Source organism: Astatotilapia calliptera, chromosome 3 (genome assembly GCF_900246225.1).
Source record: "Astatotilapia calliptera chromosome 3, fAstCal1.2, whole genome shotgun sequence".
NCBI lineage: Eukaryota > Metazoa > Chordata > Actinopteri > Cichliformes > Cichlidae > Astatotilapia > Astatotilapia calliptera.
Window position 1 is genome coordinate 36558878 of NC_039304.1, and position 14741 is coordinate 36573618.

General features: G+C 42.4%; 1 protein-coding gene across 1 annotated transcript in view; it reads right to left on the bottom strand.

The window, feature by feature from the left end:
• trpc5a (transient receptor potential cation channel, subfamily C, member 5a) overlaps window positions 1-14741 on the bottom strand; it is a 207613-nt gene that overhangs the window by 103961 nt on the left and 88911 nt on the right. The window contains exon 2 of the mRNA XM_026163141.1: window positions 668-709. Within this exon, the coding sequence (XP_026018926.1) occupies window positions 668-700 (33 nt within the window). The 5' untranslated portion in view covers window positions 701-709. The remainder of the gene's footprint in view (window positions 1-667; window positions 710-14741) is intronic.

The following is a 14741-nucleotide window of genomic DNA, read 5'->3' on the forward strand; positions in this document are numbered from 1 at the left end:
AGGGAGGTATAATTGTAGAGGGAAGTGGAAATTAAAATTGCAAAGAGTAAGAACAACATTGAAAAGGATGTCTATTTCAATAGCGGGAGTTAAATTCTGGAATGAGTTACAAGAAGAAATAAAGGTTAGTAGTGATACTAACCAGTTTAAAATAAAACTCAAAAAATAAATTTTAAATAAGTATAAGAATGAAGAAAAGGCAATTAATGAAATGAAATGAAAGCAATATTAGGAAATCTTCTGTCTCTCTTGGCCACTTAAAGGGATCAGAAGCAGTTCTCATGATGACTGGAAAATGAAACTACTACCATTGGATAGTTTTTTTTTAATACTTCAGTGTATTTTAATGTGTTTTTCTTAGGGCAATGTGCTAAAAATTATTTCTGTCTTTAAGATACAGTTCATCTACCATCATCAATCAACAAGATGCAAGCACACTGAAACTCTCCAAGTGAAGCCTTTTCACTCAGGTATCTTCTCCACACACCACTGTAAGCCCAGCAGAGTGATGGAGAGGCTGAAACACCAACGTGTCTGCTTTGTGCAATTCAGAACTTCTAACTTTGTGGAGATGAACAAGTTCCAATTACGAGAATGAGGTTAATTTTACAAATCAGCACATCTTGTAAGTTGGTTTCAGGATCAAGAACGAGACTGTTTGACTCACCTTTTTGTAGTACAACTGCGTCATGGGATTCATCTGGCCAGTCTGGAAAAAGGAAGAGAGAGCTGTGTTACTACCACGAGTGGAGCAAAAACAGTGTGAGGTGAAAGACAGGCGTGTGGACGGCTGCACAGGTTTGGTCCAGTTATCATTACGGTCAACAGCTGAAGCCACAAGAGCGGTTGCGAAAGAAAACTCACAGAGGTTAATCGAATAACGTGCAACCCCGAGCTCAGGATTGCGGACACCTGAAGTCTGCTTAAAACCAGACTCGTCAGTTCATGGACATTTTCCACTTGAGGACTTTTGCTTCTGGCCACGGAGAGAGCTTAAGCATTATCGAGGAAGAGCTTTTACTACTGCTGCAATCGTAGCACACAATGCTCCATGAGTCATGTTGTTCACACTGACACAGCACATATGCTTTTTATGACGATCATTTTATTTCTGTGCCATTTTCACTCAATGGTGTTATCATTAAAGGAGAACCATCACCTCATAACTTCAGTTTTTATGTAAAAATATTCAGGCTTTATATTTTCTGCAGGGAAGTAATCTCGTGAACAGCTGTTTCTAAATCTCAGGTACAATCCACACAAGAAACGCTAAAGATAATTCTGCCACTCCACCAACAAAAAACTGAAAAAGGATTTACTCCATGCTCATTTACTCAATACACGTTTCAGATCATCAAACAAATTTAGCATAAGACAAAGATAACCGAGAAAAAAACTGCATTTTTTAAATGCCCCCGCCATTTCAGGCTGGGAAAAGTTTGCAAACCGTTACCGTCTAATTTCTAAATAAAGAATGTCAAAATGCTGCAATCAATAAGTAAGTCTGCACCAATGAGTGCAACTCACCTCTGACACGACTCTTTGCAATAAGGGACTCGACCCACTCAAGTGCAGACATTTTTACATAAAAAGCAAGCATGCCAAATGCCGATGTAAGTTTATTATTATTTGTATGGGAATTTTTTGAATTTCTGTTTTAAATCTATGAGGTTTGCAGCACTACACTGAATTTGCACTTCTGTGTATTTAGATCAGAATCAGAATCAGAATACTTTATTGATCCCTGGGGGAAATTATTTTTTGTTACAGTGCTCCATTTTAAACCAACATTAAGACAAGACAGACAATACGCTAACTAAGAATAGTACAATATATACATATATATACATACATACATACATAAGTCACTTATAAATAAATATTTGGAAAAGAAACATGTGTAGTTGTAGCAGCAAACAGTGTGTTAAGTGGATGCGTTGTACAGGGAGATGGCCACAGGCAGGAATGATTTCCTGTGTCGTTCAGTGGTGCTTTTCGGTAATCTCAGTCTCTCACTGAACGAGCTCCTGTGACTGACCAACATGTCATGGAGTGGGTGGGAGGTGTTATCCAACATTGTCTTTATCTTGGACAGCATCCGCCTCTCCGACACCACCTTGAGGGAGTCCAGCTCCATCCCCACAACATTGCTGGCCTTACGGATCAGTTTATTAAGTCTGTTGGCATCTGCGACCCTCAGCCTGCTCCCCCAGCATGCAACAGCATAGAGGATCGCACTGGCCACCACAGACTCATAGAAAATCCTCAGCATTTTCTGGCAGATGTTGAAGGACCTCAGTCGCCTCAAAAAATAGAGACGACTCTGGCCCTTCCTGTAAAGTGCTGTGGTGTTTTTAGCCCAGTCCAGTTTATTGTCAATGTGTACTCCAAGGTATTTATAGTCCTCCACAATGTCAACACTGACCCCCTGGATTGAAACAGGGGTCAAGTGTTTCCTGGTCTTCCTGAAGTCCACGATCAGTTCCTTGGTCTTTGCCACGTTGAGCTGCAGATGATTCTGCTCACACCACGTGACAAAGGAGTCGACCACAGCCCGGTACTCTGTCTCATCATCCCTGCTGATGCATCCAACCACCGCAGAGTCATCAGAAAACTTCTGAAGATGGCAGGTCTCTGTGCAGTGGCTGAAGTCTGTGGTGTAGAGGGTGAAGAGGAAGGGGGAGAGGACAGTCCCCTGTGGTGCCCCTGTGTTGCTGATCACCTTGTCAGACACACACTGTGGGAGACGTACATATTGTGGTCTTCCTGTCAGGTAATCAACAATCCAGGACACCAGAGAAGCATCCACCTGCATCGCTGCTAACTTATCACCCAGGAGGGTCGGCCTGATGGTGTTGAAAGCACTGGAAAAGTCAAAAAACATGACCCTCACAGTGCTCGCCGGCTGGTCCAGATGGGTGTAGACACGATTGAGCAGGTAGATGATGGCGTCCTCTGTTCCGAGACGAGGCTGATAAGCGAACTGAAGGGGATCCAGATGTGGTCTTACTATGGGTCGCAGCTGGTCCAGGATGAGCCTTTCCAGGGTCTTCATGATGTGGATGGACAGACAGCGAATTTTGTCTATTTATAACCGTTGACTGCTTTATTCTCACAGACTTAATATAATTGCCAGGTTGACCCCATTCGAATCGTAACATAACAGCATGCGGACTAGTCTCTCTTTACCACTATCTTGTTGCGCTAAAGCTACTTTGAAGAAGGCAAAAGTGTGACTGGTTGCAGACCTGGTTCCGGTCTTAGAAGGAGCCACTTCAAAAGGAAATGAGATCACAAATTCACTGCACACAGTTACAGCAATAACTGTGCTCTTTCTTTGGTCTCCAACCACAAAATGCTATAATTGTAGCATTGAGCAGGTTCACTCTCAGTGACATCATGTGGAGCAAAGAGTAGAAAAAAAGAGCCTGAGAGCTTTTCGCTCATAGGGACTCCTTCCATATACAAATACAATATGAAGATTCATTGTAGTAACAACACATGTATGACAGAAAATAAGGAAAAACATAACAGGTAACCAACACCGATGTCTTTACAGAAACCATTAAGTAATTCTACTGGATTTACAGTCACTGTGGAAGACTTTAAAAGCAGCAATGAAGACCTAATATCTTCAAATCTACTTATGGCTTCAGCTAATTCTACCTGATACTTAAAGAGAAGCTGACACAATGAGCGACTGATGAACGAGTGGACAGCTGGAGCAGTGCAGAGTAGCGAATCCACATACATTCAGCACAATACACAGCATGCAGGATAAGCCTCCAGTATTAGTGTCTCCAGACTCATTAATACATGTAATCCCCATGAACCACTGACTCCTAGAGAATGTTTAGAAGCTCTTCATATTTGCACATCTGTGCGTGTGATTGTGTATGTTACAAATCACATAGACACTGCACAGTAATTACCCCACAGTTGTTTACTTTAACAGTAAGCATTGAGGATGTTTTCCTACACTGTGTGACATCCGCCTTTAGGTCAGGAGATGCACACGCCTACAGTACAGCCAGGGCTAATCTAAAGAAGGGCATCAAAAAAGCCAAACACCATTACAAAAAGAAGGTAGAAGAACACTTCTCCAACTCCAACCCCCGACGCATGTGGCAAGGACTCCAGACCATTACAGACTACAGGACCACCAAACCCTCCCCCGCATCCTCTGATGTCTCCTTCCTCAACGAGCTCAAAAACCTTTATGCTCGTTTTGAGCGAGGGAACCCCACAACCACAACCAAAGCAGACGTGACGCCAGACCACCAACCTCTGACTCTCTCCCCCACCGATGTAGGAGCGGTGCTGAGCAGGATCAATGTCCACAAGGCTGCAGGTCCTGATGGCATCCCCAGGCGTTTTCTCAGAGTGTGTTCTGGGGAGCTTGCAGGAGTGCTCACAGACATATTCAATCTGTCCTTGGCCCACACTGTGGTACCGGCCTGCTTCAAATCCACCTCCATCGTCCCGATACCCAAAAACTCCAACCCATCTTGCCTCAATGACTACCACCCAGTAGCACTCACCCCCATCATGACTAAGTGCTTAGAGCAGCTGGTCCTAGCACACTTCAAATCCTGTCTCCCCCCCACCCTGGACCCCCACCAATTCGCATACCGCCAGAACAGGAGCACAGAGGATGCAGTCTCCATCGCACTGCACTCTGTCCTCTCACACCTGGACAACAACAACACCTACGCCAGAATGCTGTTTATAGACTTCAGTTCAGCATTCAATACAATCTACCCCTCACAACTCATCAGGAAACTGACAGACCTGGGCATCAGTTCCCTCATCTGCAAATGGTTACTGGACTTCCTGACCAACCGCCCCCAACATGTCCGGCTGGATAACCGCTGCTCATCTACCATCACAATGAACACCGGTGTACCACAAGGCTGTGTGATGAGCCCTTTCCTCTACTCCCTCTTCACCCACGACTGCAGACCTGCTGATGGTTCCAACACCATCATTAAGTTTGCAGATGACACCACGGTGATTGGCCTCATCAGTGACAACGATGAGGCCGCCTACAGGGAGGAGGTGGATCGTCTGGCTGAGTGATGCGACAGAAACAACCTGCTGCTTAACACCGAGAAGACCAAGGAGCTCATCGTGGACTACAGGAGGAATGCTGACCCACATCCACCCATACACAGGGGACGGCTGTGGAGCGTGTGAGCAGCTTCAAGTTCCTGGGAGTCCACATCTCCGAGGATCTCACCTGGACGACCAACTGCTCCAAGCTGGTCAAGAAGGCTCACCAGCGCCTCTTCTTCTTGAGGACTCTGAGGAAGAACCACCTGTCCTCAGACATCCTGGTGAACTTCTATCGTTGCACCATCGAGAGCATCCTGACCAACTGTATAACAATCTGGTACGGGAACTGCTCTGCCTCGGACCGGAAGGCGTTGCAGAGGGTCGTGAAAACTGCCCAGCGCATCGCCGGAGCACCACTTCCTGCCATGAAAGACATCTACAGGAAGCGGTGTCTGAAAATGGCTGGGAAAATCATCAAAGACCCCAGTCACCCATCACATGGACTCTTCACCCTCCTGCCCTCTGGGAGGCGCTACAGGAGCCTCCGGACTAAGACCACCAGGTACCGGAACAGCTTCTTCCCCACAGCTGTCAGACTCCTGAACTCTGCCTCCTGACATCTGACCCACGTTAACACATGGACTGAACACACACACACACCCACAATGGACAACCGTACCCTCAAACACACAATAATAACATGGACTGAACCACCACTCACAACCACTAGCACTTTATATAGCCTCTGTAGAAACTATCTACACCCTCACTTATCTTAACTGCACTACTGTATAGCTCTGTGTAAATAATCATTCTGTACATTCGATAATTTTTAACCCTACAACTGTTTACAACTTGCATAGTTCCCATTTCTGTATAGCTGTATATCTCAGATTTCTGTAAAGTTATTTATTTCATATTCTGCATAGTTTTTCATATTTATATCCTGTACATAGCCTGTACATAGCTTGTACTCACTACAGCCTGTACATACTTATAGTTATAGAATATTCACAACATACTTCATACCGTGTACATTATAACATACCATAATAGACCCATTTCTGTAATATACTCACATATCTATATTATTGCTTATTCGTTGCCCTGTACCTGTGCATGTGCAATGACAATAAAGTTGAATTCTATTCTATTCTATTCTATTAATAATCCAGCGGTAGGAAGCCATCAGAATGAGAGGGGGAAAAATGCAGATAACAATCTTCACATGTCTTTGAGTAAGAAAGAGCAAATTAATGAAGCTGCTGGTTTGAATACTGATGTAAGCAAAGTAGTTAAGATCTTACTCGCTAATTACTGCTGTGGTGCTTCTGTGTGAAAGAAAAAAACACAACTCTTTAGTCAAAAAAGAGCAGTTCTGTAAGTCAGGAGAGACAACAGAATGAAAACGGTGGAAATCAGCACTGTGTTACATCTGAATATCATTAGTCACACAAGTTAAACACAGAGGCCAGGGGCAAACTGCAGTCAGCACAGGTGCTCATTTCCAGCTGTTCTCTCAACGGTATAAACACCCGAGGAGGTAAAAATAAAGCACAGACTGCAGAGTTATGCAGAGCTGACTGCAGTAAACAGGGAAGGCTTTTGAGAGCTGGTTCTTAAAGCTCTGATGCCAACAAACTTAATAAGGAACCTTTAATCACCCTTTGCTCGCCCTCGTTTTTAACTGACGGTTGCTCTTTAGAAAAGCTGCTATTGTAAGTGGTGGATCAGATCAGCTGTGGCAAACCCAGATCACATTAGTTCAACACTTTAATCTGTGGATGTTCAGTTAGACATGTTTGTGTGGGGCTGGAACTTATCCCAACAGTTAGTCCAACCAGGACAAGTAAACAAATGGTCACATCCATGCCTACACCTAATATAGAATCGACAATTAACCTAACAGACAATCAACATTTAAAATGGCCTGCATCATGTAAGACTAATGTTAGGTGTCTGCTTAGGATAATTCGAAGCTTATTAAGTTACTGATGGCCTAGAGACCAGTTAGCAACCCCTTGAAACATTTGGTCACTAAGGCACAACTAGTCCTAAGTGGTTGGCGACTGCAGTCAGGTTGCTGCCAAGTGAAAACCGGTTCACAAAGAACTGCAGCAAAAAAACATTTGTGATTACTTTGGTTGTTACCACAATCCCCTGCTTACCCACAGTTTGCATGGAAGATACCAACTTGTCTCCAATCACTTGCCAACCAACCATTAAGAAGTCCTAAAAATTGGAAAAATCTAAACCAGAAACGGGAAATCTTTGCCTTCAAAGTAAAAGTTGTGGCACATCATGAAACCACCATTTTTCAAAGGGTGCGACTCTTACTTTTAAGGCAAATGGTTATACTTTCTGGTTTGTGTCACACTTTTCACAATTTCCCTTCCATAGCAACTTCCACAAGACTTCTATACAAAATATATGCGACTTCAATTTTTTTTCTTCCCACTCTCACCAAGTGCTTGGTCATTTAGGAATTTGCATAGTTTGGTTTTTCTGAATTGCTGAAGGGCTTTTAACTTATAATATTTTATACATTTTATATTGTAACTGGCTTAGACATAATTGTTGAGTCTTTAAAAACAACTAAAAATAAAAAATGCTGATGATGAGCTTAATTGTCACATTAAGATAAGAAGAACACTAGTAAGCAACGGAGTTCTTCAAGTTCTAAAGGCTTTAAATGTAGACTCCAGTGATGCTCCAGTCTGTGACCAGCACACAGACTTATGGACATAATCTTGCAGATGATGACAGATATGCTAATGTCACAGATGTGGGTTAGGACTCAGTCTGACACTGTAAAATGAACCTATTATTGCTGCACCGATATAAATCTGCATTTCAACAAGGCTGTAATTGGTTTGGCGACGCAGCAGAGAGGGAAGAAGATGCTGATGGAGCACAGAGAGATATTTTTAGAGGCTCTGCCATTTGAACACGAAGAATGGAAAAAAAAAAAGCACTGGGCTTTATTTGGTGAGGGGTATGAGCAGACCTGGTTTTACAACAGTGACTGAGGAGAAAAAAGAAGAAGTGCCTGCTGGTCACAAATAATGATATAGTTCTTGTACTTTGTTCAGGTGTAGCTAATTTCACAGTTCATTATCTTCGGTGTGTAAACATTAAATGGCACATCTCAGAAGACAATAAAGAGTCAGAACTTGATTGCTGGAGAAAACGGCAACAACAACTCAGTCTGCCATCAGTCTGAGACTGAATGGGGTCAAGTTGGCAATGTGTTTGTGATAATTCAGTGATTAACTGTGATAAATCAGCAATAATCACCAATCTGTTGCCACCTGCTGTGATCTACATACACATAAATTTACATTATTTACATATCCAGCAAGAACATCACAGATTTGAAAGAGAAACTCTTTCAATTCTTCCATAAACAGTGATGTAGTCGCTGCAGGACCGCAATTTAATCATAATTTAACATTCGGTTTGGCTGTGAAAAAAAAAAAAAAAAATCAGTCTGTGCAGAATGAAGTTTCCGTTCAGGACAAACATGCAACATGATCTAGAAACAAACTAGAGATAGAAATTACAGAACTGATTGAACTACAGTAAACTGAACTTAAACCACCATCTCACACATGCACCTCGATAAACACACTACAACACTTTTTTCACATTTGAATCAGTAGTAGAGTACCTTCTAGGTAAAAGTACCGACAGAAACAGTTCCAACATAGAAGAAGTGGTTGAAAGCTGAACAATACAAAATAAAGCCCAATAAATTCAGGACTTTAAGACCAATACTGATATTTGGTGATTTACGATAGGCATCCCAGTGTAGCTCACCAGTTGAGCCACATGGCTGAAATACATCAACCTGGGTTTGAGGCATGCTCTTTTTTACTTGCTACATGTGGTCCCTCTCTCCCCACTTCCTGTCAAATCAAATCTACCATGTAATGAAGGTAAAAATGCACAGTGCCCTCTGGTGGACAGTAGACACATAACATGCTTGAAGGGTGTTTCTCCCATCCCGTTTTTACTTAAATTCTCATTTATTGGTCACCGATATGTAAAAAAAAAATAATAATAATAAGGTAATATTGGCTAACAATATTGGTTTGGCTGATAATAAATTCCAACAAATATAACATGTTAAAAAAAGAATGACTTTACAAAAACAAATGAATAAAGTTTATAAGCTCTCTGGGTCAAACTCAGACAGCTGCTTAATAAAAACAAGACCAAAAGGTATGCTTGTGTGAATATAGTCATTTATTAAAATTTATCTGAAATGGATAAAAAGCAGCCTAAAGAACAACTGAAACACAGGAACACTGTGTCAGTGATGGATGCATCACACAGCGATAGCAGAGGTTCTTGTTTCCGTCTCATCCTTGAAGACCTTTAATGGAGCTTAAAAGAAGTCTTCAGTGCTGACTCACTGCCCTCATCAGGACACCAAAGATTTAAAATACTCAAAGTCCACACACACACACACACACACACACACACACACACACACACACACACACACACACACACACACACACACAGCTCATCCTGTCAAGTTCAAGCAGTTTGCTTCTTTGGAGAAGAGCGACAAATCACTGGCACAAAGCTACAAGTCCTGAATTCTAAATGTGACCACAGAGTCCACTGTGAACGACCAGGTGTCAGGTTATCTGCGCGCGCGGATAGCCGTGGTTACAAATCAGAGATTTCTTCACCTGAGAGTGACGCAACCGGCTTTCTCTGCTGACACTGTCGCACTTTCACAGTATTAAGTTTGTCATGGGGAAAAAGAAGAAGAAGAAGACGTCGCTGCTGTCAGTGGCCCCTTTATCAACAGTTGACAGACAAATTAATACCTCCAGTTACCACCATTGTCAAGTCAACTGAAAATGACAGTTGCTGACTGGCAGAGGCCGTTTCCATGGTGCTTTGAAGCACAAGCGCTACCGAGGGTTTTTACACTGAGTGCAAGGTCGACCGTCATCCCCAAATCCTGAAAGCACTTTGGTCGTTGCACCTCAGATAATTTATTTCTACGTTAATGAGACTGATTAGGCTTTATTAGCCACACAGGAAGGAGGGAAGAGGAAAACGCCGTGACCTCGGCGTCATGTATGTGTCTGCCCTTTGTGTAATGAGCTCTAGTTTGCCGTTTTGATGCAGCCGATTTATTATGCAATGAATTCATTCACGGCCAGGGTGACCTTCACACCAGTAGAGGACTGGACTGGATCAGGATTCAGGATGTAGAGCGGTGAACCAGTCTGAGCTGAGCTGGACTGCAGCAGACAAAGCTGGACTGTAATGTAACAGAGTGAAAGTGACTTGACTTGCATTAAGTGCAGTTTCATTTACTGTGAGTGGGCACTGCCAGGACAGTTTCAGTATGAAGGGTGGGTGAGAAGATGAACAGAGTGTGGTGTCCAGCAAGCAGCTTTTTTTAAACTATTGATTTTGTTTGGGACACCTAACACACATCAGCAAGTTGCTCCTCAAGGGAAAGAGAGCTGAAAAGTGCTGCCCCAAGGCCTTTTATTCAAAACTGAAAAGCTATTGTAGTAAAGTAGCTCATGTCTTTCATCCTGTCTTTTCATGTCTTTATCCCGTCTTCCTTCTCCCACCCCAATCGGTCGCAGCAGATGGCTCCGCCCCTCCCTGAGCCTGGTTCTGCCGGAGGTTTCTTCCTGTTAAAAGGGAGTTTTTCCTTCCCACTGTCGCCAAAGTGCTTGCTCATAGTGGGTCATTTGATTGTTGGGTTTTTCTCTGTATGTATTATTGTAGGGTCTACCTTACAACATAAAGCCCCTTTAGGCGACAGTTGTTGTGATTTGGCGCTGTATAAATCAAATTGAATTGAAAAGTCCAGGAACACAAGTGTGGAAGTGGGGATAATAGAAAGAGATAAGAGGCAGCTGAGCTCCTAACAAAGCTAAAGAGTAAGGGATGGAAACATTATTGTCTTTACCCAGGCACAATTCCGGTTTCTCATGCAAGTTAGCAACAGACTCTCGGACTAAAGCAAGTAGGTAAAACATTTTTAAAAAAGGCAGCGGCATTTGTTAACCAGCCTAGAAGTCTGTAGTGTTGATGTCTGTGAATGTGCTGAGGGTGTTAAAGTCTGTAGTGGTACTGATGGGTGAATGCAGAGCTAAACTTTAGCTCAGTGCAGATTATGGAGAACCAGGAGAAGGAAAAACATCATAGTTTGTCTCCCTTTTATGTAAATACCTCATCAATAATGTAGCTTTCATCATTACTGTCTCTAAAAAACTCAAAAAACAAGACATGTCTGCTGCCGTGCTTTTCTTTGGTTTGCAGCAAGGTTACTAAATCTTAACTAAAGACTAAAAAGTAAGTGTGGGAAAAAAGTTTAAATATTCATAAAATAAGGAAACGTACAAACAATATTACAAAAAGTATTACACTTAGAAAAAAAATAGAGGTGTCTGAGAGGTAACAAGTAAATGAAACTAAAGTGAATGGAGACTAAAAATAAAATAAAAATAATTAATCACAATGGCTCTGGACTGAACATCCAATGTGTGGGCAATAATGCAGAACTTTATTTAGTCACTCAAAGGTTTATTAAAGACCGACAGTCAGTGAGTTGGTTGTAATGGAGCTACAACAGGACAAACACTGCAGGATCCTCCCCACTGGGAAGTTTGCTGTTAAATGGAATAAATCCAGGTTGTTTGTGGTTTAACACTTATCCTACGACTGAAACAATGACATCGCCGTCTTGCTCAAAAGTGGTCCCAAACCAAAACAACAAAAACAGAACCAGGGATGGAAAAACAATGATGTTGATTCCACGTTTACTAGCAGGTCAGTTGGACTCAGAACAAAAGAAATACTATTCATATCGCTGCATTAGAGATCGTTCCATTAAAGATTTAATACATTAACGGGAAACTAGTTTTGGTTGCCATCAGGCTGTGACTGAATCAATTGATAAATAAATATATACAAAAATTAATTAATAAAAAAATTAATCAGGAATTATGTCTTGTCAATTAATTTCTCTTTGCTGTAAGTTCAGGCAGGACTCCCAGATGGCGACATCACAGATTTAATGTAGGCACGGCTATTTTAGGGGACCGGTTTAATTTAATGTAGAAACCCTTTATGGGCGCGCGCACACACACACACACACACACACACGTTATCGATAACCCGCTCACATATTAAAGGATGGATCGGTGCAGGCTCACTCCATCTACTGAGGGACCGTCACCAATTAAATAAGATTATAACACAAAATGAACCTAAAAGAAGATTGATCTAATTAAGTTACACTCTCTCACCAACCGATGGGAAAAACGTGTATATTTTAGCTCCACGTTTCACAGGCATTCATTTTCTCGTGCCACATATATCACACTGTACACGACTGGGAACATTTTTTTATCCGTACGCCTCATTTTTCTTGTTTTTCTTGCGGGCTGTTTTGGGGAATAATCTGTTATATCCTCCTTCACGGTTGTTTTGACAGCCAAGCGGTGCAACAAATTATGCTTTTCATGCATCCCAGTATAGATGTTTTCCTCTGGCAGGTCACTGTGTGACAGAGAGAAGCCAGAAGCTTTTAAATCTCACCAAAAAACCCAACAAAAATACCCACAGCAATTTCGCCATTCCCTGCCTCGGACTACTGAGCGAAGCCTTATGTTTACTGCTGCAGAGCTCTTGCTGCCCCTTTGCTAATTAACTTGTCTCCCCCCCCCCAGTAAGAACACAGGCAGAAACAAACACACAGACATGCTGACTCTGCTGCAGAGAAACAACAGTTTGCTGATTTAGCTCATTTCTGCAGTTGCGTCTGACTTTCTGGCTCCCCTAACCTTTAGGGGAAGTTCTGAAAAAAATAAAAATTTAAAATAAAATTCACTAGAGATTCAGTTATTTAACTTTTATGAAAACAGGAGTTACACAAATCACGTCTTACTCATGCTTAGCCGAGCGGCTAAACAAGAATATTGTGCATTCACAGAAGTGGAAGTGATGGGATCTACTCGTGCCTGCAGGTCATTGTTGATGGCTGAATTATGTGGCTGGGTTTAACTCTGCAGTGGCGGGCGGGCAGTTGCTGGAATGCAGATGCGTTTAAGATCTGCATAGCGAGGAGGAATTTATGCTGACGGCTTTACAACGCTCTACTGACTTGTGGTACAGCACTGCAGATAAACCCTCTAACTCACCTCCTATCTTGCTCCTTTGCTCCCTCTTTCTCTCCTCTTGTATTTTATTTTTTACAAAAGTTTTTCACCACCCACGGCACACATCCATCTATCATTAACTCCCCGCCCGTGCTGCTTTCCTCTCTACCCTGAACTGTATTCCCTCTTCCGATCTACCCTCATCTCTTCTCTCCTGCCAGCTTTCCCACCTGCGTTTTGTGCATGCAGCTATTTGTAACCACTCTTTATTTCCTCTCTTTCTTATCTGCCTCCCTCAGACGTCTCTCCAGCCTGAACATCCTCATTTTTCACTTCCTGCATCTTCAAATTTTCTTGTTCCTTCATTTATTTTTTCCTTCTTTCTTTGGCTCTTGTTTCCATCTCACACTCACTTCTCCTTACACTTCTAATCTTTCCTCTGTTTCCGTCTCATTGCTTTTGGGTTGCTGTTCCCATCTCGCTCTTCTCTTGGCTACAGCAGAAACAATCCTCCACAGCTCTGCACGCTTGGCCCACTCTCTTCTTCTCTTGCATTTCTTAAATCGTTGTGCTTGTTTACAGTGATACCACACCATCATCCCAAGCTCTTGTACAATTTCCTTTATTAAGACGAATAAACAACAAATGAATTGATGCAGGAAGTTGCAACAGTCATACTGGGTGTGTGTTAAAACAGCCTGCTTTGTTTACCATTAGATCCTCATCGTGCACACTAAGTGGACTACAGACAGGGGCGGAGAGCTCAGGTCTGCTGATAACAATATGTCACCAGTTACTGCTGCTCTGAAGTGCTGATGGGAGTTGGTCCTGGCAAGCGCCTGATGCAGCACAGCCCCAATCTGCAGAGATGCTGCTCACTGCCAGCAGCACGTCACATGAACAATAGTGGCACTGCAGGCTGCCTCTCACTGTAAACGGAGCCTCCAAACAGCAGCATGACCTCAAGCCCCGAGCTGCAACCACAAAGGCTGAGAAGAGGCCGGCATGGTGTAAAATGTCCTCTGATGCAGGCGTCCTGTCGTGTTTGTTTGATTCCCCAATAAGCTGAAGCTTTGCAGCTTTTTGAGAAGTCAAACAAACACAACAGGGGGAACCAAAAGAAATTCGACTGTACACAGAACACTCAGACTGTATGGGGAACAATGAAGGAGTATTAAGGCCACATTAAGAAAAAAAATATTGATAATTTTGAGAATAAAGTTGAAATATGGAGATTAGAGTTCTTGTTTAAAGGGAAAATGGCACAGCTGCTATACTCTCTACAAAAGTTCTTAGTTGGACTTTGTTTCACTAATACTAATGAGTTAGCACATAAACACAGTGTGGTGATAAGAAAAAGGATGCTGAAAGTGCAGGAAGTTGCATCTGGTCAGAAGTTTAAAAAACAAACAAACTTGGAAGAGTTAGTCAGATGTGCACAAAATGAAATGTCCCTATGAAATGGACACATGCAAGGTTATCCATGGTTACAGCCTCGTACAATAAAGAGGATATATGATGTATCAACACACGATAAGG